Source organism: Ovis aries, chromosome 2 (genome assembly GCF_016772045.2).
Source record: "Ovis aries strain OAR_USU_Benz2616 breed Rambouillet chromosome 2, ARS-UI_Ramb_v3.0, whole genome shotgun sequence".
Lineage (NCBI taxonomy): Eukaryota > Metazoa > Chordata > Mammalia > Artiodactyla > Bovidae > Ovis > Ovis aries.
The window spans coordinates 140684148-140709092 of NC_056055.1; the positions used below are offsets into that span (position 1 = coordinate 140684148).

Below are 24945 nucleotides of genomic sequence, written 5' to 3' on the forward strand. Positions count from 1 at the left end.
TCTGACCATGTCATGTTGTTGATTTTCAGTCTTTCCTAATTTGAATAAACCATGTGAAAGAGATGGAAATGCAAACTGGAATCCCCATTTCAATGTGTTCCTAGCCTTGAACTTGTCCTAAGGAATAGCCAATGCCACTCCCAATCCCCTGTTGCAACACAGTGTGTAATGAAGAAGCAGGGCACGCCTGCTGTCCATTAACTTTGTTAGACCAAATGCCTCTAAAAAGGCAATCTATAGAATCCCAAACTCAAAAATCCACATCGCTTACTACAATGTCAGTCTCTTTATCAACAAAATACATGGTTGTATTCGTTTCTCTTAAATAATATATCTCAGTTGAACTAGAAATTCTAGAACTGTTTCAGCAAGACATTTCTAGAGAAGTCCCACTTTGATATTCAAATAGTGACTGAGCTAGAGACCACGACACATGGTAATATTACTAAGTTCAAGATCCGAGGCAAGGGTATATCTGTGGGCAGGGATCTGAAATGCTTTCTGTCTGGGATATGACTTTAATCTCATTTTCAATAATGCTATTTTTGTCTATGTGTAATGGGACAAGCCCATTTTTCCATGCTCAGGGATATGGTGTTTGATTTACATCTACAGAGGCTGCTCCTAGGCCACAAAATGAACCAAATTCAGCATGCCTATCCCAGCTCCTTACTCAAGCTTTGCCCACTAGCTGTTGAGACAGGCCAGGGCTATTCTCAGCCCAAATGCAGATGGGCTATTACAAGGAGGACTTATCCACCTACTGAAGTGATCATATCTTACTCTTTAGCAAACATACCTTCCACACCTCCTCCATCTGCTCAAGCAAGTGAACACTGATTCTGAACTAACAGAAAGTACCTTCCTCACTAGGCTATATCCACCATCAAGCAGCAGGGGCAAAGTGGGGACAAAAAGCAAGGTGGCTGCCCAACCTGCTGGGACCTGCCAGAAACCATGGTGCTGGCTTAGGAAGAGCTCCCCATGTGTAAAAATCCAGACAGCAACGCGTCCTTACCTGATAGGGGTAGTTGTACCAGCAATGCTTTGTATTCCACAGCCAGGGGGTCTGAAAAACACAACAGAGAAACAATTTTACATGTTTTGGAAAAGAAGCAGGATAAGAGAAGTTTATGACAGATTCTGGCCTCCCAATATTTCAGGATTTCAATAATCTACCTGTGTGAGAACTGAAGGACTTGGTACAATCGGGAATGGGAGGGCAAAGAAATGAAGAGTCCGTCGTGCATTCTCTCTGGGGAATCCTCTAAACTCAACCAGCAGTATTTCAGGCTACTTCTAGGATAGAGTCCTGGATGGCACTTTTTTATATTGTGCTGGTTCAGTAGACACATTCCTGCTAGGTAACCAGCCTCAACAGCAGAGTTCTTCAAGTGTCTCACTAAGATACACGGCAAATCCTCCATCTCACTATTATCAATAAACAATGTTGACAGTTGATGCACATTTCTTTGAAACCCCTCCAATTCACTGTTCACCAAGCAACATTATTCATCAATTGTTTCATGCCTTGACTGGGGTCAGGAGCAGGCAGGTACACTTATTTCAGTTGGACTAGCTCTGACTAATTCCAGGCCTGAGTAGATTAACCCTCACAGTACACTCCACTCCTGACTCGTTGTCAAGGTCTTTTTAAGAAAAAACAATCTTTCTTAACTTAACATAATCACTTGCCTTACCACATTGTAAAATTAAAGAGAACATCTAAGTATACACACAGATTCCAAACATTTTTAATAAGCAGGTAGGGTTGGTATGGATTTGAATAGACAGCTCAACCATCCCCTAACATCAGCACAAACTTTCTCATATTTCTGTACTAACTTTACAATTCTTTTGCATCCCTAATCTTGGTGGTATACATCTATATATACCTGATACACATCTCTATGTTTCTTACTATTAGGAAATGTAATCTATCATTAATCCAATCTGTGTGTAGGTTTATATATCTCAAAATAATAAAACTGTCATTGAAAGGTTAATGTCAGATATATTTGTACTGACCTAACCTTCCTGTCAGACTTTATATTTTGGGCTCCAAAATCACTGCAGATGGTGACTGCAGCCATGAAATTAAAAGACGCTTACTCCTTGGAAGAAAAGTTATGACCAACCTAGATAGCATATTCAAAAGCAGAGACATTACTTTGCCAACAAAGGTCTGTCTAGTCAAGGCTATGGCTTTTCCAGTGGTCATGTATGGATGTGAGAGTTGGACTGTGAAGAAAGCTGAGCGCAAAAGAATTGATGCTTTTGAACTGTGGTGTTGGGGAAGACTCTTGAGAGTCCCTAGGACTGTAAGGAGATCCAAACAGTCCATTCTAAAGGAGATCAGTCCTGGGTGTTCTTTGGAAAGACTGATGCTGAAGCTGAAGCTCCAGTACTTTGGCCACCTCATGTGAAGAGTTGACTCATTGGAAAAGACTTTGATGCTGGGAGGGATTGGGGGCAGGAGGAGAAGGGGACGACAGAGGATGAGATGGCTGGATGGCATCACGGACTTGATGGACATGAGTCTGAGTGAACTCCGGGAGTTGGTGATGGACAGGGAGGCCTGGCGTGCTGCGATTCATGGGGTCGCAAAGAGTTGGACACGACTGAGCGACTGAACTGAACTGAACTGAACCTTCCTGTTTGGTCCCAGGTCCTGTAAGAGCAAAAGTTGCTCCCAGCTGCACTAGGATAACTTAGTTGTCTCTCTGAAAGCCACAGAGGTTTCTTTCCACCTTGCATTGATGACGATGAGCATGAGGAGGGTATTAGAGAGTATTTGTAGAGTTCTCCCTATGACCATAGACTTTTTTTTGGAGGATACATTGTTTTTTGAGAAATTTCCTCCATGATCTATTATTTATTTAACCAATTAAAAAGTTGTTTCTCTTTCAAAGTGAAAGTGCTGGTCATTCACTCGTGTCTGACTCTTTGTGATCCCATAGATTGTAGCCAGCCAGGCTCCTCTGTCCGTGGAATTTTCCAGGCAAGATTACTAGGAACGGGGGTGAGGGGTTGCCATTTCTCACTCACAAGTATGGACTCATTTAATCCTTATAGTAAGTAGCAGTAGTATTTCCCTCATTTTATAGATAGGTAAATTTAGACCCTGAGCCCACAGTTAACTGCCTCGGTTAAACAGCCAGGCAGGACCAGAGCTGCATATCAAGCTCAGACTGTCTGGTCTTAAAGCCAAACATAGCCACTGTGACTCTGATAAAAACTGAACCAGGCGTTAGTTCAGGGAGCTAGGCAGAAGTGAAAAGTCACGCCATGCCCTAAACCTAATGATGTTCGGGGATCTTCACAGCCTCGTCTGACGTAGGCACTGCTGGTTCTCCCTCCTTTTTTCCTGCTTTCACCACCTGCTACCTGCGCAACGCTATACATATCACGTGGTCCCTATGCTCCAAACATCCTGGATGGCCAAGTTGCCTGTCTGACTGTCTTCTCCATTTCTCATGTGCATGACATTGAGGTTTATGACTGACCAACCTCATGCGGTGATTATAAAGATCAAGTGAGGGAACAAGTGCAAACATGATGCAGAGCCTTCAGAAGTTTGATTGTCTTCTATAAACAACACAAGTCCATGGAGGAAGACGTAGAAAATATTGAAAATAATAATAAAAATAACTGAATTCTTGTCACTACTAACATTTTAATATACAGCCCATTTTGAGCCTCTTTTCTATATAATAAAGATATTGATATAGACATGGATAGATTTGTCCTTAAACACATACATACACACGTTATTTTTAATTTTGGGCACAACACAGCAAAATCTATTTTAAAGTAGAGCACAAATATTATTTATTACCCTTCTCCCTGATAAAACTGTTTACTATCTCTACAATCGACTGAAAGTCCCTGAGGGAAAACTATGTCATATTCTCACGTTTATCTCTCCAGCATGAGACACTCAAGGTGACAGTTCAGCATTCATTACTGAATGCTAATGAAAAGGAATACAGAATTAAATCCAAGCCTATAAAAAGCCTTGTAGTATTTTGCTGAATATATCAGTCCCCAGTGCACAGGGCAAGTGTGTGCTTGCTTCTAAAGACACAGCGGAAATCTCCTCCACTATAGTCATCCTTCCCATTAGAGACAAAAGAGCAAAGGTATGACTCCTACTGACCCAGGAACACCCATCATTTAGAGCTTCCCTTCCTTTGTGAGCTTCTTCTAACCCCCAGGCTTTTCTCTGGGTGCATCGGATGTGCATCGCCTAGACCTGCTTGTATCATGTGTGAAAGTGGACTGATCTGCAGAAACAGTGGGTGAGTCTTTGTCTCTCACTGGGTTCTGCCTCCTTAAAGCAGGGGTAAAGAACACTGAGAATTCGATGGGGCTACCAGGGCCACGGGATTCCCGGGGGGCAGAGTGGTAAAGAACCTGCCTGCCAATGCCACAGGTGCAGGTTTGATCGCTGGGACAGGAAGGTTCCTTGGAGAAGGAAATGGCAACCCACGCCAGTATTCTTGCCTGGGAAACCCCATGGAAAGAAGGAGCCTGGTGGGTTATAGTCCATGGGGTAACAAAAAGAGTTGGATACAACTTAAGAGACTAAACAACCACAAGCAACAACCACTACCAGAGCCATGGCTCAGCTTGCAAGCTTGCCAGTCACACATGTAAGTAAGCACTGGAACACACTTATTTCACAGTGCATGCTCACGTGTACTTCCCACTTTGATGATACTAGATATTAATATATTCCATATGCTACATTTCTCTAGGGTCTCATGTTCAGTTCAGTTCAGTCGCTCAGTCATGTCCGACTCTTTGCAACCCCACGAATCGCAGCACGCCAGGCCTCCCTGTCCATCACCAACTCCCGGAGTTCACTCAGACTCACGTCCATCGAGTCCGTAATGCCATCCAGCCATCTCATCCTCGGTCGTCCCCTTCTCCTCCTGCCCCCAATCCCTCCCAGCATCAGAGTTTTTTCCAATGAGTCAACTCTTCACATGAGGTGGCCAAAGTACTGGAGTTTCAGCTTCAGCATCATTCCCTCCAAAGAAATCCCAGGGCTGATCTCCTTTAGAATGGACTAGTGGGATCTCCTTGCAGTTCATGGGACTCTCAAGAGTCTTCTCCCACACCACAGTTCAAAAGCATCAATTCTTTGGCACTCAGCCTTCTTCACAGTCCAACTCTCACATCCATACATGACCACTGGAAAAACCATAGCCTTGACTAGGCGGACCTTTGTTATGGTCCCTCAAACTCTCTGAGACAGAATAAATGCTGTCTTTCCCAAAAAAACAGATGAGAAGACAAGTAAGTCCATGAAAAGGTGATTCTCCTGATTTCTAATAGCTCAACACAAGCGTATGGATCTGGATTGCTGTGTATAACTTAATGCATTAGGTATAACATCTTTAGTTTCAACTGATATCATAAATCTATTGTTTTTTAGAATCAGTTTTTCTCAAATATCTTTAGAGGAATTTCCTTGTTCATTTGATATCAAAATCTGTATAAGCATTAACATAATTAAGAACATAAAAAGCTGCAATATTTAGATGTCAAGAAAGAATAATGGTGATTAAAAAACACACTGAAAGCCCTCATTTCATAAGGATGAGCCTAGCATCTTCCTACATAATTAGAGAAAAGCTCTGAACCTAGGACAGTGCAAGGTGATTCAAGCCCATTTTCTGGAAATAGAAATGCCTTTTCACATGGCATTACCCAAAGAAAGGCAATGCCAAAGAATGCTCCAACTACCGCACAATTGCGCTCATCTCACATGCTAGTAAAGTAATGCTCAAAATTCTCCAAGCCAGGCTTCAGCAATACATGAACCGTGAACTTCCAGATGTTCAAGCTGGTTTTAGAAAAGGCAGAGGAACCAGAGATCAAATTGCCAACATCCGCTGGATCATGGAAAAAGCAAGAGAGTTCCAGAAAAATATCTACTTCTGCTTTATTGACTATGCCAAAGCCTTGGACTGTGTGGATCACAATAAACTGTGGAAAATTCTGGAAGAGATGGGAATACCAGACCACCTAACCTGTCTCTTGAGTAACCTATATGCAGCTCAGGAAGCAACAGTTAGAACTGGACATGGAACAACAGACTGGTTCCAAATAGAAAAAGGAGTACGTCAAGGCTGTATATTGTCACCCTACTTATTTAACTTATATGCAGAGTACATCATGAGAAACGCTGGGCTGGAAGAAGCACAAGCTGGAATCAAGATTGCTGGGAGAAATATCAATTACCTCAAATATGCAGATGACACCACCCTTATGGCAGAAAGTGAAGAGGAACTAAAAAGGCTCTTGATGAAAGTGAAAGAGGAGAGCGAAAAAGTTGGCTTAAAGCTCAACATTCAGAAAACGAAGATCATGGCATCTTGTCGCATCACTTCATGGGAAATAGATGGGGAAACAGTGTCAGACTTTATTTTTTTGGGCTCCAAAATCACTGCAGATGGTGACTGCAGCCATGAAATTAAAAGACGCTTACTCCTTGGAAGAAAAGTTATGACCAACCTAGATAGCATATTCAAAAGCAGAGACATTGCTTTGCCGACTAAGGTCCATCTAGTCAAGGCTATGGTTTTTTCAGTAGTCATGTATGGATGTGAGAGTTGGACTGTGAAGAAGGCTGAGCGCCGAAGAATGGATGCTTTTGAACTGTGGTGTTGGAGAAGACTCTGGAGAGTCCCTTGGACTACAGGGAGATCCAACCAGTCCATTCTGAAGGAGATTAGCCCTGGGATTTCTTTGGAAGGACTGATGCTGAAGCTGAAACTCTAGTACTTTGGCCACCTCATGCGAAGAGTTGACTCATTGGAAAAGACTCTGATACTGGGAGGGATTGGGGGCAGGAGGAGAAGGGGATGACAGAGGATGAGATGGCTGGATGGCATCACTGACTCAATGGACGTGAATCTGAGTGAACTCCGGGAGTTGGTGATGGACAGGGTGGCCTGGCGTGCTGCGATTGATGGGGTCGCAAAGAGTTGGACACCACTGAGCGACTGAACTGACAATAACAGGAGACAATATCAACGCTGGAAAATCCAAAAACTCAGTGATTCTCAAACCTTGGCCTTCCAATAAGACTCACTTTATTTCCCCAGAAAGATATACTCTTAAATAATGATATGAAGCACTTTACAGATTTTAAAGTATTTTATACATGTTACCTCATTTAATTTTCATAGAACATTGTAAGTGCTCAACTAACATGGCATGCAGGTGCCAGAAAGGATAAAGAACATGTTGGCATGGAGGCTCCTCAAACTATTAAAATGCAGGTTCTGATTCAGTAGGCCTGGCTTGGGGCTGATATTCTACATTTTGACAAGTTTCAAGAGGATGCTCAGACCTTGGACCACACTTTGAGTAGTAAGGTGCTACAGAAAAGTAAGGAGGATGATCCAACTTGGTATTACCAGGTGTAAGACACTTTGCTAGGCACTTTGTTATAATATTTCACAATTCAGTGTTAGCTGAATAAATGAATGAATTATTTCTCATCTAACAGTAGCCATATGGAATAGAAGTTGTTAGTAAAACAGTAGTTAGCTGGAGACAGTGCTTCTCAACCAACATCCATGCTTGCTAGAACCACACACCTAAGATATATAGAGATGTGAGCAGGGTTGACATGGGCCACTTTGGGATGCAACCCCTAGTGATAAATGTGAATGAGCTGTTCTCATCCTTTCTCCATTTCCATCAGAGGAAGATAGTAAGGGCTGGAGCTGTCATCTTTGACCCTGAGATGGAAGTTTCTGTTGATGTTAGTGTCAGAGGCCTCCTACTAGCCCTGGTCTGCTTACCTTGGACTATATGTGTGAGACAGATAAATTCCTATCATTTTTCCTATACATATATACACATAGCCTATATTCTAATAGAATCATCTAGTAGTTGCAGGACCACCATGGATTCCAAAATCCAAGGAATCCAAAATCCCGCATTTTGTTATGGTAGTCTGGGGTGACTTACACAGCACTGTAAGACAACTCTTCATATATGGTACTTAATAGCTATTAAAGTGTGTGTGTGTGTGTTTGCGTGTGCGTGCTTAGTCACTCAGTCATGCCCGACTCTTTGCAACCCCACAGAATGTAGCCCACCAGGCTCCTCTGTCCATGGGGATTCTCTAGGCAAGAATACTAGAGTGGGTTGCCATGCCCTTCTCTAGGGGATCTTCTCAGCCCAGGGATCAAACCCAGGTCTCCCACACTGCAGGCAGATTCTTTACTGTCTGAGCCACTAGGGAAGCTACTAATGTATACATCAACTAATTTCAATTTAAGACTTACAAAAGATCTGAACAAGATTAAGACCATAAAAGAGTACAAAATGAATGGCTTTTAACATTCTTGATTTAAAACACAATGTAGAATGACATTTTCATTATGTTATGTACATCTGCTCCCAGACACAATACTTGAGATACAACTTGGCCACACACACATCCAACAATAGCACAGTGTCCCAGGCGAGGCTTCTGTAGCTCTTCCTACCCTGAGCAAACCCAACCCCAGCACCGGGATGGAGGTCAGATGTGCTGCTGGAGGTCAAAAGCAGTCCTCATTCGCCTTTTGACTAATGCATAAGATTCAGTGTGTATTCTGTGATTATTTTTTTAAGCGACAGCAAATGTGATTTTTTTTAAAAATCCGGTTTCTTTTTTATCAGTTGTTCTGGAGAGGTTTCATAGTGAATAGGACTAACAAAAATAGATGAGGTTTGATCATTTCACTTCACTATCTGGAATATGATAGGTTTGGTCTTATTTTTTTTTAAAGTTCCATTTGATATACTTCTTAAAAACAATAGTTAAAAAATGTGTTCTATTAATTTCTGAGAGTTTGATATTGAAATTCCAACTAAAAATCTTATCTACTTAAAACAAACAATTGTAATATGTAGTGGAACTATATGGAACCTTGTTCTGTATTCTCCAAAGCCTCCTGTAAATGTGTTATCATACTTTCATAGTTCAAAAAATAAAAAAGAAAGATTAAAAATAAAAAGGGCTCAGCAGATATAAACAAGGTCCTACTGTATAGAACACAGAACTATATTCAATATTCTGTCATAAACCATAATGGAAAGGAAAGTATATATGAAATATATTCCTTTCCAATATGAAAAGGAATGTGTAATATATACAACTTTGAAAATATATGAATCACTTTGCTAGAGCAGAAACTAATACAATGTTGTAAATCAACAATACTTTAATAAAATAATTTTAAAAATAAATAAATGTACCCTTCAGTTATTATGATGATGAATCAATCATCAGCTATCAGGAAGGCCTTGTCCAAGCTAATAAAATGTACAACGCTAAGGGTGAACCTTATGTAACCTATGGACTTTGGGTGATTATGATGCGTCAATACAGGCTCATCAGTTATAACAAATGTACCACTCTGGTGGGGGATTTGATAGTGGGAGAGAATATGCATATGTGAGGCCAGGGGTACATGGGCAATCTCATACTTCAATTTTTCTATGAACATAAAACTTCTCAAAAATATTAAATCTTAAAGAAAATCAAGGTTAACTCAGATCACTAACACTTATCATGCCTCGTAAACTAATGGAATAACTGAGCTTGAAGGAAAAGATCAGAAAAAAAGGATGCTCAGTTAAACTGGCAGGTGTTAAATGATTAAATGGAAATTTAAATACACATACACACCTTTTTTTTCAAGAATCAGTTGGTACCTTCAGCCGAACAAATAGTAGTCTCTTTGAATTAATAAATATTTTGATATAACAAAAGAACATGAATCACAGAGAGTATTACAAACATTTCATTGCCTCATCAAAAGTGTGAAAGAGGTGTGGGTCTTTACCTGAAATCAGCATCTGAGAAGCAAACCTTCATCTTTCACTATTTCCATCCAAACTCTTAGGTGGCTTTCATAAAGCTCAGGGGTGACAACAGTGAAGGAATACAGCCTAAGAGAGCTACTGGCTTCTGAATAGTTTAAGTATGAAATACACAGAGCCTTGGATTATGTTTTTAAATGCCAGGAAGCGAGCTCCCTGAACTACTCTGAAATTTCTTTCACTGAAACTACTGGAAACACTTTAACTGAGTTATACTTGAATCTTACACCTCTGGCTTATACTGTAGATGTACTGTAAGAACATGAGAAAAATGCTTCCTGTCTGCAATGTGTTTATACGGGAAAGGTTAACTCTAGGTAACCACTGAAATTGAATGTATAACTTCCAATGATATTTGTCCTTTTAAATTTAGTCCAATGGGGAGACTTCTTCTCTTTGCAAATGTTTAGCAAGTTTCCTGTTACCAAATCATTATCTTTTCACCATGGTTTTGGGAAATTAGGATCTAATTCTGAAGCTCAGTCACAACAATTGTTAACTGTCTCAACATTTTTGCTTATTTTTCCTTTTGTGGGTACTTTTTGATGGTAATATCTATATTAACAGCTTTATTACAGAAACATTGTGAATTCTCTTCAGAAATGTTGAACAGCATAATTTCAATGAATATAAATCAAATCCATTCAAAATGATAATCTACCATGTTTATCTAATACATATTGTGAAGTAACTCAGAATCAAAAGAAATATTTTATGCTTTGTAAGTTTAAAAACTGATCAATAAACTGTATTTGGGATGAAAAGAGTGAAGCCAGAAGTCTCTGAGCAGCCTGAAGATGCAGTTGATCAGTGATGAATAGTCTAGAACAGTCTCCAGCATGCAAGAGTTACCCTTTCCTCCTTTGCTGGGTCAGGAGATATGTGACTATAAATCTACAAAGCAGAGTGGTGACCCCTCCCTAGAGGCCCTTGGCATCTGCATTAGCTTTGAAAGCTCTTATGATGTGCAAATGTAATTTAGACTTGACCTCATGATCATTATATAAAGATAGCAGCTTTTCATATTGATCAAACTTTAAAAAAGATGCTAGTCTTCAGGACCTAGTGAAGTATGTGCTTTCAGCACACTCAGCAATCAGTTTAGAAAGTAATATGCAGATCTGTCAGGCATACAAAAATAGAAGGAATTCCTCAGAGATGGGTATTGAGGTTACAGGGTTTCCTTGAGGGCTTCATCACAGAACCAAAGAGAAAGAAATCTTAGTGGATTTTCCATGCCATTTAAAACCTTCCAGCAGTGGTTCTCAACTTTTTCTGCCTTTGCTCAGCTGAGGGACTAACTCCACATGTACCTCATAGTAACTGAGGCTGTGATTCTCAAGAGTCTGGAGAACAGGAGGCTTAAAAAGACACCTGTCTACATTAATTCAGATGTGTACTCTCCTCTGGGCCAGTGAGAATCACTGCAAAGTAGAATGGACAGATTAATTCCATGTTTAGAATAGAAATTGGGATAAAGGAACCAGATGAAGAAAAGGGAAGATGAAATAAAGAAGTGGAAAGACCTACTGGGAGAGGAAAATCCTGAGAATGTCCACATGGGGGTGGCGGAGGTAGGGGAGAGATGTGTAGAGAGGGTGGCCAGTGCAGAATTTGGGAATGAGGCCGATCAGAATGGCTGTTGTGAGCAAAGAAGAACAAAAGAGCATTGCTCAGCACCCAGTTCTACAAGGGTTCCGTTGACCCACTGCAGTCACCTAATGCCAGAGCAACCCTGAGGGGAATTCAGGATGAAAAACAGGATGAAGCACTGTGTGCTGTGGGTGAACGGGCCCCATAGATAGTTAGATGGATTTCTGAGGAAGAATTTCAATGACCCTGATTCTTGAATCTTCCCATATATAGACAAACACTAAAATCACTAGCTTGAGATATCTGTTCTTTATGACTGGCAGTGACTTTTTATGAAAATGTATTCTTGACAGTGTATTTCCTGGCCAAAAAAAAAAAAAATTAATATATATACTGCCTCTTCCCACCTGTTCGGAGCAATTCCTCAGAGTTGTCTCCTGGGGTATAGTCCTCAGTACACCACACTCCAGTACTCTTGCCTGGAAAATCCCATGGACAGAGGAGCCTGGTAGGCTGCAGTCTATAGGGTCGCGAAGAGTAGGACACGACTGAGCAACTTCACTTTCACTTTTCACTTTCATGCACTGGAGAAGGAAATAGCAAACCCACTCCAGTGTTCTTGCCTGGAGAATCCCAGGGACGGGGGAGCCTGGTGGTCTTCCATCTATGGGGTCACACAGAGTCGGACACGACTGATGCGACTTAGCAGCACAGTTCTTTTATTTAAGGTCTTAAGACCTTGAATAAAACTTAACTTTGCAACTCTTATGTTGCATGTTTTTCTTTAAGTCAACACTATTAAGAAACACAGAATTAGTCAAAAGACCGTATAAGGAAACAATTATAACACAGAACAAAAAATTAAGATCTCTAATGTGTAAAAACCCATAAAAATTGATTAAAACATTTAAATATCCCATCAGAAAAGCGGGGAGAAGACACAAACAGGGAACATACTAAACAAACAAACAAACAAAATGTGACCAAAAACGTATGTAAAAATTACAGGTTAAAGTGAGACAGAATTTTTTTTACCTGAGTCTGAAAATATCCGAAGAGGTTTATACCCAGGGGTTAGCAGTGCATAGGGAAAGCAGTACTCTGCAAACTAGAATAATCTTTCTAAAAAGTAATTTTGTCTTCAAAATCTGTACATCCTTTAAAGCAGCATTTATTGTTTAAAAAAAATCAGACTCAGAGTAAAGGCTTTGAGTATGTGGATTTCCACTACCATTCCTTTTCTAGTAATGAAAAATCGAAATAAATGTAATTGTTTAATAAAATTGAACACTGGCATGTTCCTACCTGGGATTTGGTGGGTGCAGACTCTGAGATGAGAACATCGGTGCTGGATGGTTATTTGGGAGTTGACCTCAGGAAACTAGAAAAACGGGGAATACCCAGTGTGGTTTTCAGGAATGAGCTGGTTACTGTTGTGGGCAACTACACCTCAACTCTACTGAGGACCTCTGCAGAATTACAGAGCACACATCTTACAACTGTCCCAACACAGGACAGGGAGGCTGAGGCATATATCTACCAACTCTCACACGCCATTGGTTGAGGTTCCAGTATTAACGCCTATTGTATCTAGGTTGTACCTTCCTGTGTCTGGTAACCTTTGCAGCTTAGGAGAAAGCAGAGCAGAGATAGGGCACAGCTCCTATCTGATGTGGGACACTGTCAAAAGTGCATGGCACTGTCCACCACAGCTATACTAATATCAGATGGACTACACTGCAGATGGTGACCACAGCCATGAAATTAAAAGACACTTACACCTTGGAAGAAAAGTTATGACCAACCTAGATAGTATATTCAAAAGCAGAGACTTTACTTTGCCGACTAAGGTCCATCTAGTCAAGGCTATGGTTTTTCCTGTGGTCATGTATGGATGTGAGAGTTGGACTGTGAAGATGGCTGAACGCCGAAGAATGGATGCTTTTGAACTGTGGTGTTGGAGAAGACTCTTGAGAGTCCCTTGGACTGCAAGCAGATCCAACCAGTCCATTCTGAAGGAGATCAGCCCTGGGATTTCTTTGGAAGGACTGATGCTGAAGCTGAAACTCCAGTACTTTGGCCACCTCATACAAAGAGTTGACTCATTGGAAAAGACTCTGATGCTGGGAGGGATTGAGGGCAGGAGGAGAAGGGGCCGACAGAGGATGAGATGGCTGGATGGCATCACGGACTCGATGGACGTGAGTCTGAGTGAACTCCGGGAGTTGGTGATGGACAGGGAGGCCTGGCGTGCTGCGATTCATAGGGTCACAAAGAGTCGGACACGACTGAGCGACTGAACTGAACTGAACTGGACAGGGATAAAACCAGCACATTCACATTTTAAGTTAAAATCAAATTGCAAGTAGAATATACAGTGTATCTTGTGTTTAAAGTAGATATATACAGATATATATTTACACACACACACACACACACACACACACACACACACACACACACACACACAAAATATGACTGGCAGGATATTTACCAAAAGTTAATTAGTGTTTATCTTTAAGTAATGAGGATCTCAGATGATTTTCACTTTTAAAAAAATGTTTATATTTCAATATTAAGCTATGCAAGTAATTGTAGCTATAATTTTCTACAATGAACAGGGCATATTGCAGTAATAAAAAGAAGCTAAGTCTATGTACCTTTAATAGGTCCGATTTAAAAAACACATTTGCTCTATATTTAAAAATAACATTAATGATATTAACTATTACAATCCTCAAATTGTTCAATAATTCCAATTAATTTAAAACTAAAAACTAGTATATGAAACAACCGCCTTCAGAGCATTTACGTGTTGACTTTGATATTTCAAGTATAAATCAATCATCAATAACTTAATTCTAAATTCTCCATTAAGAGAAAGTGGAAAGGGGAAAATAATAAGATGAGCAAATAACACAGAATAAAGTTTGCACTCATTACAGTGATGATCAATCATTTTGCCATCCACCCCACCCACTCTCATTTCAAAGAGCCTCAATAATCTCTTTTTAGTGTGGTTAGTTGCTCAGTCATATCCAACTCTTTGCTACCCCATGGACTATAGCCTGTTAGGCTCCTCTGTCCATGGAATTCTCCAGGCAAGAATACTGGAGTGGGTTGTCATTTCCTCCTCCAGGGGATCTTCCCAACCCAGAGGTTAAAATCACATGTCCTGCGTCTCCTACAGTGTAGGCAGATTCTTTACCTACTGAACCAATGGGAAAGGTGGGCACTTTCTTATTACTTTGAAACCAGTTTACCTGCATTCTAATATCTTTCTGCTAATATAATTGCACCCTCCTTGTTTACTTGCTCTTTCAAGTACTCAGTAGCCTCCATGTACCAGACATTCTGCTACGCATGAAGATACTAGGGACAAGTTCTCCATTTTCTAGGAACTTACCATCTGCTGGGTAATCAAAACAAAACAATATGTTATAGATGAAGTAAACACAGGCTGCAGAGGGGCAGATCCACCCAGCCCAGTCTGGAAGGGAGAGGTGGCAGAGGACAGCTCCACTAGGTGGCACCATAGTAGTTGAGGACAGAGGGACAAGCAGAAGATGGTGGATGGAGGAGAGAAACTCAGATGGAGAACTTGTTTTTTTAATCTTTCAGGAGTCATGTCATAGTTCCAACATCATCTTCATAATCCCTTTCTTTGCCTTATTCTCCAGAAGCCTAAAAAACACTAAATGGCTTCGCATTTCCAACTCAGAAGGTGAAATGTCTCTGGCTGGCTGTCCATGTTTCTGCTATGTTGGCTGTCCACTGTGACCGAGTAGGACTAACTCCACTCTGCCCAATAAATGTTCCCTGCTCTCCTCGGGCCAGGCGCCTTGCTGTGTGCACCTCATTAATTCCCATCTCCATGCCTTAACTACTCCTGCACCTTGTATCTGGCTTGTCATCTCTACCCCACTGCCTGCTGGTCAGTATCCTAGGCACTATTTGATTGGCCTCCTGGGGTCACACAGCCTGCTAGAGGCTACTAGCTCCACCAGTAACAGAGAGCTAGTGATACACGTGTACCTGTCCTGTACAGAAAGGTCTTCTTACTCCTACTTTAACATTTATTCAAGACGGAGAGAAACAATAATACGAAGGTGGAGAAAGCATGAAAAAAAAATAAAGCAATGAACTTAAAAGAATGAAATGTGAGTGAAAACTTGGTTATTTTTCTTCACAATGGCTCTTATTCGGAATTGAATATTTGTAGACATTTTCTTAAAAATGGTGAGCCTGTCACTTCAAGAGACTCAAATGAAAGTATTTGTTGCCAATGATAAAATTCAAGAAAATATTAGTAATATGCCTAACAGATTCCCATTTGTTAAAAACTTTTTGGAGGGGAAAAGTGAAACAATGACAAATATTCTTCCATTTTTTCTTGCTTTTGATATTTATAATAATGTGCCAATATCTGTAAGATCTGTATAACTCAGTGAACCAATAGTTTCCAAATGACTGATGCATGATGTTAAATAATCACACCTGGATGAGAGGGAAAGAGAAATCAATGGATGTTAATGTAACCAAGCATTTAAATTTCACTGACATTAAAGAAATCACTTTTTCTTGAGTTTTGGCATCATATCAAAGAAGAATATCTACAATTTTCTGGAAAACACTACTAAGATATTTCCACGTTTTCCAATTTTATATCTTTGCGAGACTAGATGTTCTTTATATAAATCAACCAAATACACACATTCACACACTCGTGACAGACTGAATGTTGTTGTTGTTCAGACACTAAGTCGTGTCCAACTCTTTGCAACCCCAGGGACTGCAGCACACCAGGCTTCCCTGTCCTTCATCATCCCCCGGAGTTTGCTCAAACTCGTGTCCATCAAGTCAGTGATGCCATCCAACCATCACATCTTCCATTGCCCCCTTCTCCTCTTGCCCTCAATCTTTCCTAGCATCAGGGTCTTTTCCAATGAGTCAGCTCTTCGCATCAGGTACCCAAAGTATTAGCACTTCAGCTTTAGCATCAGTCCTTCCAGTGAATATTCAGTGTAGGAATGAGAATCCAGTTCTCCTCTACTAAATCATACATTAGGGGTTATTACAAAAATCTCTAATTTTTGTTTTGGACAATATAGTTTTTTTTTAAACTGTTGTTTCCATGTAATGACTGTTTGTTGCTATTTTAATTCAATTCATAAATGCTTTTACAACTCCCCAGCTTTAATTTCTAAAACAATAAGTATCGACAGATATGACTAATAAAAACAAAAACTCTTTAAAATTCTTACGATTGTTACCAGTATAAAGGGGTCCTAAAACCAAGAAGTTTGAAAACCATTGTGTCCGAGGACAGCAGATCAACAAAATGAAAAGAACTAAGTCTCCAAAGATGGTGTGGAGCAGAGATCATGTGGGTGGCAGGGAGGGAAGATAGTGGCTAGAAGGGAGCACAACGGGGCTTCTCACTCCAGGTGTTGGAAAAATGAGCATGTTATATTGTGGAGAGTCAGCAAGTTGCCCAGTTTTGGTACCTATCTTTTACTTCAATAAAATAGATTAAAAAAAAAAAACTACTGGGCACTTCAGCTTGATATTTCTTATCTACAAAATAAGACTTGCTTTTTAATATGTTATGTAGTCACCTTGTCTGTGTATTCTATCTTCAAACTCGTAATAGGCTACGTTATATGAATCATGAATCCAAACATATTAAGTAGAGACAGTCCTATGTTTCCTGAACTCCTGAACTTCCAGTCATTTTCTGTCTAGATTGGCCATAAATGGCTCTCAGTTTAGTTCAGTTGCTCAGCCGTGTCCGACTCTGTGCGACCCCATGAACACATTTTACATGAGGAACATGTTAGAAGGAAAAATTGTATCATGCTATCTATCATTATTTGAGAAAGCTGCAAGAAAACACAAAATTCAGATAGTTGCAAAGCAGCCAGATCTCTGTAACATTCAATTATGTGGCTGGAGAACACCGCTTTTTTTTGAAAGGCAGGGGAATCTAGCAATAGAGAAATAAAAGTTCCTTAATTTCCCAGTCGCTGCAATCACTGAAAGAACACACGATGGGGAAGAGAGAACCAGAAAGGACAGAGCAGCCCCTCCGTTGGCCTAGTGTCCTGTCAACCGGCTGAGTGACAGTGGCTAAGTCAATACACCCATCTGGTTGCTCATATGTGAGCCTAGGAGACAGCGTAATTTCCATGATTCCTCAAGCCCTAAATGTCACCATTCTCTCTGACCCCCTTTATTTCCCCCAAAGACAAAAATCTTAGTTTCCTGTGTGTGCTCTAATCTTGTTTCAAGCTCTGACACCCCATTAATGAAAATGCAGTATCAGAAGGAAATCCTCTGTTTTCTTCTTCAAAGGGACTCCAGCTTTCCACTGCAATTTAGACATTCTGAATCACTGACAAAATTTAGTCACTCTTATTAAACACAATATAATAAAAAGCTCATTTTGCCCAATATCATTATATGTGAATAAAAGTCATAAAGTGAGAAATTACTTTTTAGTGTGTCCTCTATCTGTGAAACTCAAGTTTTATATTATGTTTGGTATTGACGATTAAAATTTTCTAAATTAAACACTGATGAAAATTTGATGATGATATTTTAATTTAGGAAAATAATTAGTCCCTTTCCTTACAGTCACTTTCATATATTAAAATTCAGAAGGGAATTCACAATTCAGTTTACCATTACTCATTACTAATAGGACAAATGATCAAACTATATCCTTTAAATGAGTGGTACATCCTTATATATTATTTATCTTCTAATTAGGATAGAGAAATTCTCCTTTGAGTTGCTGAGTTAATTACAAAGAAGGAATTGATCGTTATGCAGTTTAGTTTCTGATTTTAATCAAGCCTGTTTTCCTGTCTTCCCAGCTTCTGATCTTATAAAGATAGGTAATTATTTTGAGGGGGAGAGGAAGCCGAAAGATACAAATCTGATAGATTAATGCAATTGAGTTACATCATGGGGCTGAACCAGCAATACAGAAGTGGTTTGCTGAATATAAGATAAAGCTTTCCTTTAGATGAATAAAGAGAGCTTTTAAAAATCAATGAGGTGAAAAGGCCGGATGATTAATGAAATCGGCATGATACTGAAAATGAAATCTTGAACTATCGTTGTTGTTTAGTTGTTAAGTTGTGTCCAACTCTTCTGCAACCCATGGACTGTAGCTAGCTAGGCTCCTCTGTCCATGGGATTTTCCAGGCAAGAATACTGGAGTGGGTTGCCATTTCCTCCTCCAAAATTATCTTTATGTGGAAGCAAAAACAAGATGGCCAAGTAGTCACGGTATATTCCTGACCAACCTTTCTATGGAAATAGAACCCACCTTCCTTTTTACATTCTGTTGTATCCATATATCTTGGAGATATTGCAGGTTCAGTTCCAGAGCAGGGAATAAAGCAAGGCACATGAAGTTTTTGGCTTTCCAGTGCATATAAAAGTTATGTTTATACTATGCTATTGTCTATTAAGTATACAATAGTCTTATGTCTAATACATTATGCAAGCCTTTTGTGAGTCATAATCTTTTTATTCTGGAAGGGCCTCGCCTCCAGGTTGATTGCTGCTGACTGATCAGGGCATGGTGGTTGCTGAAGGCTGGTATGGCTATGGCAATTTCTTAAAATGAGACAACAATGAAATGTGCTGCATCAATTGCGCTTTCCTTGCATAAACAACTTCTCTATAGTGTACAGCGCTACACTACATTTTGATAACATTTTACCCAGAGTAGAACTCCTTTTAAAACTGGAGTCAATCCTCTCAAATTCTGCCATTGCTTTATCAGCTAAGTTTATGTAATATTTTAAATCCTTTGTTGTCTTTCCAACAACCTTCACAGCATCTTCACCAAGAGTAGATTCCATCTCAAGAAACCACTTTCTCTGCTCATCCTTGAAAAGCAGCTCTTCACCCATGAGGGTTTATTCATGAGATCACAGTAGTGCAGGCGCATCTTCAGGCTTCACTTCTAGTTCTCTTCCTGTTCCCACTGTATCTGCAGTGACTTCCTCCACAGCAGTCTTGATTCCCCTCAAAGTCATCCATGAGGGATAGAATCACCTTCTTCTGTACTCCTGTAAAGGTCTGTATTTTGACCTTTCCCTCATGGGTCATACATGTTCTTGATGACATCTAGAATGGTGAGTCCTCTCTAGAAGGTATTCAATGGACAGTTTTGCACAGGTCCATATATGGCACCTTATAGCCTTACAAAATGTATTCCTTAAATAACACCTGAAAGTCAAAATTACTCCTTAAACCATGGGCCACAGTACGGCTGTTGTGTTAGCAGGCATGAAAACAACACGAATCTCACTGTACATCTTCACTGGAGCTCTTGGGTGATGAGGTGCATTGTCAGTGAGCAATAATAATTTGAAAGGAACCTTTTTTTTTTCCCTGAGCAGTAGGTCTCAGGAAAACAGTGGACTTAAAATATTCAATAAACCATGCTGTAAATTGGTGTGCTGTCATTCAGGTTTTGTTGTTCCATTTAAAGCACAGGCAGAGAAGATTTAACAAAATTCTTAAGGGCCTAGGATTTTAGGAGTGGTAAATGAACACTGGCTTCAACGTAAAGTGACCAGCTGCATTAGCCTCTAACAAGAGAGTGAGCCTGTTCTTTGAAGCTTTGAAACCAGGCATTGACTTCTTTCTATCTGTGAAAGTCCTAGGTAGTATCTTCTTCCAGTATAAGGCTATTTTACTGACATTTAAAACCTATCATTTAGGGTAGCCACTTTCATCAACTGTCTTAGCTGGATCTTCTGGATAACTTGCTGCAATATCAGCACTGTATTAGCACTTGCTGGTTCACCCTGCACTTTGATGTCATGAAGACGGCTTCTTCCCTTAAATCTCATGAACCAACCTCATGAGCTGCAGACTCTTCTACTGCAGCTTTCTCACTTCTCTCAGCCTTCACAGATTTGAAGATAGTCAAGACCTTGCTCTGGATTAGACTTTGGCATGTGGGAATATTGTCACTGGTTTGACCTTCTCTCCACACCACTAAAGCTTTTTCCATGTCAGCAATAAATTGCTTCACTTTCTTTCTGTGTGTTCACTGGAGTACCACTTTTAATTTCTTTCAAGAACTTTTTCTTTGCATTCATAACCTGGCTGTTTGGTGCCAGAGTCTTGTCTTTGGTCTTAGTTTTTGACATAGCTACCTACCTCACTAGGCTTAATCATTTCCCACTTTTGATTTAAAATGAAAGATGTACAACTCTTCTTTTCAGTGGAACATTTAGAGGCCTTTATATGGTTATTGGGCTTCCCAGATGGCACTAGTGGTAAAGAACCTGTTTGCCAATGCAGGAGACATAGGAGACGCAGGTTCAAACCCTGGATTGGGAAGATCCCCTGGAGTAGGAAATGGCACCCCACTCCAGTACTCTCGCCTGCAGAACCCCATGGACAGAGGAGCCTGGGAGGCTACAGTCCATGGTATCACAAAGAGTTGGACACAACTAAAGCAACTTAGCATGCATAAGGTTATTAATTGCCTTAATCTCAATGTTGTCATGTCTCAGGGAATGGAGAGGGAAAGGAGAATAGGAAATAGCCTGTCAATGGAGCAGTCAGAACACACACAACATTTATCAATTAAATCTGCTCTCTTATGTGGGTATAGTCTATGAATCCCTAAAACAATTATACAATAGTATCATTGAAGATAACTGATCACAGGTCAGCATAACTAATGTAATAATAATGAAAAAGTTTGAAATATTTTGAGAATTACCCATTTGTGACACAAACTTGTTTAACTTGTGACACAGAGGCACAAAGTAAGCAAATGCTGTTGGAAAAAATGGTGCCGACAGACTTGCTGATGTAGGGTGGCCACAAACCTTCAATTTGTAAAAAAGAGAGCATCTGCACACAATAAAACAAAGTATGCTTGTACTTGTCAAGTGCTTCTTTGTTTTGTTTACCTCAAAACCTATGAATTTCTGAGTTCACAGATGTCTACACCATTAACCCATCAGTGTTCCCTTTCTTGTAGTTTGATTCATGCTCTCATGAGGTTATATTTGTTACTTGCCAAATGCCTGATTCTTCAAGCACATACACTCAGTTATAGAACCTGCCTGTGTAAATGAGTGAAAAATGAGGTCATTTATTGTACTAGAAATTGGCAGTGCAGAAAAAGGCCATGAAGTTGAACCAAGCTGGAGCCATCTGTCTCCAGGCAAAGGCATACAAACGACTTCCTGACTTCAGTCCACGGTTCCAGGGACTACAACGTCGAAAACATGCACGAGCCAATCTTTAAATGGGAAACAGCCACAGACAATGAAATTTTACTTGCTCCAAAACAAACAATTTTAGTAATTGAGCTGAGAAGACACATTATTCTGTTATCATTGGGAAGTATTATCTAGAAGACTTACACCAAGCTGAAGTGCAATTATCCTTTAATGAATGCATCATTGAGTTAAAGGACAATGGCATTTTGGCTCTTCCATCAGAGTTCCAAAAATACTCTAATTGGAGGGCTTTTGCCACCATGAGCATATCATGTATTCTATAGGGTGGGGCTTCCCAGATGCTGCAGTGGTAAAGTAGCCACCAGCCAATGCAGCAGATGCAAGAGACGCAGGTTCAATTCCTGGGCTGGGAAGATCCCGTGGAGAAGGAAATCGCAACCTGCTCCAGTATTCTGGAAAAGTCTGTGGACAGGGGAGTCTGGCAGGCTACAGTCCATGAGGCTGTACAGAGTCGAATGCGACTGAGCACATATATGCATGCTTCAGGGTATCTCATTTTGGAGTGCTTAAATATAACCAGGGACCAGTTCTGTGAACACATGGTTTATAAACTGAGCGAGAAGCCATCAATTTACCTTCTGATTCTAGAACATACGTTCTGGGAAAAAATGACCCATTTTTTATATACCATTGGTTACAAATAGAAACAAAATACATATCTTACCTAACAGTATTCTAAAAGGGTTGTGTTACATGTATTGTTCCAGTGAACAAAATGTAAACCAAGATAGAAACTATAACATCAAATTGCTTTATAATGGGATTGACTATAATTTTGTCCCTGGAAAAACTAAAAGGACACCCAAGGAGAGGAAAATTACATTTAGTTCAAACAGACAGTAATCAAAAACTGTCTCAATATAGAGAAAGTCGGCATCTGTAACAAGCTCCAACAGTAATAAGAGGGAACAGAAGGGAAGATCAGCTGTACTATGGATTTCCTTAGTTTAGGTTTATATTTATCTAAATAACACCACTGTAATAGTGGCATGAAAATAAACTGCTGAGACAATTAAATGCCTGATCTATTCTTCTTATTTATCCTGCAATATCATTCCGTTATCCAGCACCTGCTCTGTGCCAGGTCATATCCTAGGGACTAGGGATTTAGGAGTGAACAAAACTAACAGAAAATCACTGTTTCTGCAGAGTTTATTTTCTGGTGGAGGATACGGATAAGATAAATAAGGAAAAATATGTACTATGTTATATATGGTGAAGGCTCAGAAGAGAAAATCAGCATGAAAGGGATACATCAATGCAAATCAGTCATAATTGTGTGTATATATATATATATCCCCTCCCTGTTGAGCCTCCCTCCTGTCCCTATCCCACCCCTCTAGGTCATCACAGTGCTGCAGATTGACCTCACAGTGTTATACTACAACTTTCCACCAGGTGCCTATTTTACATATGATAGTGTGCATATGTCAATGGTACTTTCGCAATCTCTCTTACCCTCTTCTTCCCCACTGTGGCCACTAATCTGTTCTCTACATCTATGTCTCTATTTCTTCTCTGTAGATAGTTTCATCAGAACAATTTTCTAGATTCCATATGTATGCATTAATACACCATATCTGTTTTTCTCTTTCTGACTTACTTCCCTTTGTGTCCCAGGATCTAAGTTCATCTACCTCACAAGAACTGATTTGAATTTGTTCCTTTTTATGGCTGAGTAATATTCCATTGTATATATGTACCACAACTTCTTTATCCATTCATCTGTTGGACATCTAGGTTGCTTCCATGTCCTGGCCATTGTAAAGAATGCTGCAATGAGCACTGGGGTACGTTTAGCTTTTAGCTGGTAATAACTTTACCACTGCTTCCCAAATCTATCAGTCTACACGTCATCTTTGTGAGTATTAAAGTTGCATCCTTAGGGATGGTCCTGGCTAATTCCATTTACGACTTTGCTGAAAAGAGCACTGAAATGGGAGTGATGTGATGATGGGAGAGGAACAGTTACAGAGACCCATATCTTCAGCAAGGGTGGCATTCTTGGGAAAGTTAGAGAATGAAAAAAAAAAAACCACTGCAGATAAATTCAATGTTTTACTGCATGGACCTGCTTCCTCATTTAAATTGACGTGTTGTCAGCTGTAAAAATAGTGAGAGCACTCTCTGCTCTAAAAAATGGCCATGACGATTATTGTACTAGGTTTTATGAAACTGAAGATATATAGAGGCAATAATTTTAAAAGAAAAAACATCTTAGAAATGGAAGTCACTGATTTTATTCCTTAGATGACCTCCATCACAACATACTATGATAACAGAAGACAACAAGTAAGGAATACAGAAGTCAATTCATTGAAGACATCAGACTGGGAGTATAATCAGGATTGTGAAGCTATGTTTTTCATACTGAAGATACTACATGATGAATACTTAAATTTTCAATACTGTCTGCTTGACCCATGTATTTAATCATTCTGGTCTTTACACTAAAATCTATTGTTCCTATACCACCCATTCTCCTCATACAATCACATATGTTGATCCAGACCTCTTACGACAATTTCCCATTTTATGTTTCAGAATAATCCAGAAGCAGATGACTTAATGCAGTGGGTGTTATTTCTGGGAAATACATTAAAGGGAATAAGCTCTGTTAATCAAATGCTGCAATTACATGAGGGAAACAATCAGAATCACTTTTATTTTTTAACCTATGGACTCCTGGTATCTATTCCAGACTTAATAAGTCGTAAGACAGAATGTTTGTGGGGGGTGGCAGTTAGTGACCAGTTATGTGTACTGGGCCCAGTTATGTTATCAAGTTCCCTGGGTGATTCAGATCTGCAGGATTAGAACTACTGCACTGAGGTAAGCTGCTGAAACCTACAAAGTGAAAGAAAGTGAAGTCGCTCAGTCATGTCCAACTCTTTGCGACCCCATGGACGGTAGCCCATCAGGCTCCTCCGTCCATGGGATTTTCCAGGCAAGAGTGCTGGAGTGGATTGCCATTTCCTTCTCCAGGGGATCTTCCTGACCCAGGAATCGAACCCGAGTCTCCCACATTGTAGACAGACGCTTTACTGTCTGAGCCACCAGGGAAGCCCCTACAAAGCCTACAGCAAATAATGTGCCAAGTGAGGAATTCTGCAAAAAAGCAGTTTGTCTCCACCTGCTTCATCTGCTCTGCATGGTCCCACCCTTC

General features: G+C 40.1%; 1 protein-coding gene across 6 annotated transcripts in view; it reads right to left on the reverse strand.

Moving 5' to 3' along the window:
• CERS6 (ceramide synthase 6) overlaps window positions 1-24945 on the reverse strand; it is a 348157-nt gene that overhangs the window by 77726 nt on the left and 245486 nt on the right. For all 6 annotated transcript variants that reach the window (XM_060409808.1, XM_004004627.6, XM_004004628.6 and 3 more), the window contains one exon: window positions 1019-1069. In XM_060409808.1, coding sequence (XP_060265791.1) covers window positions 1019-1069 — 51 coding nt within the window. The remainder of the gene's footprint in view (window positions 1-1018; window positions 1070-24945) is intronic.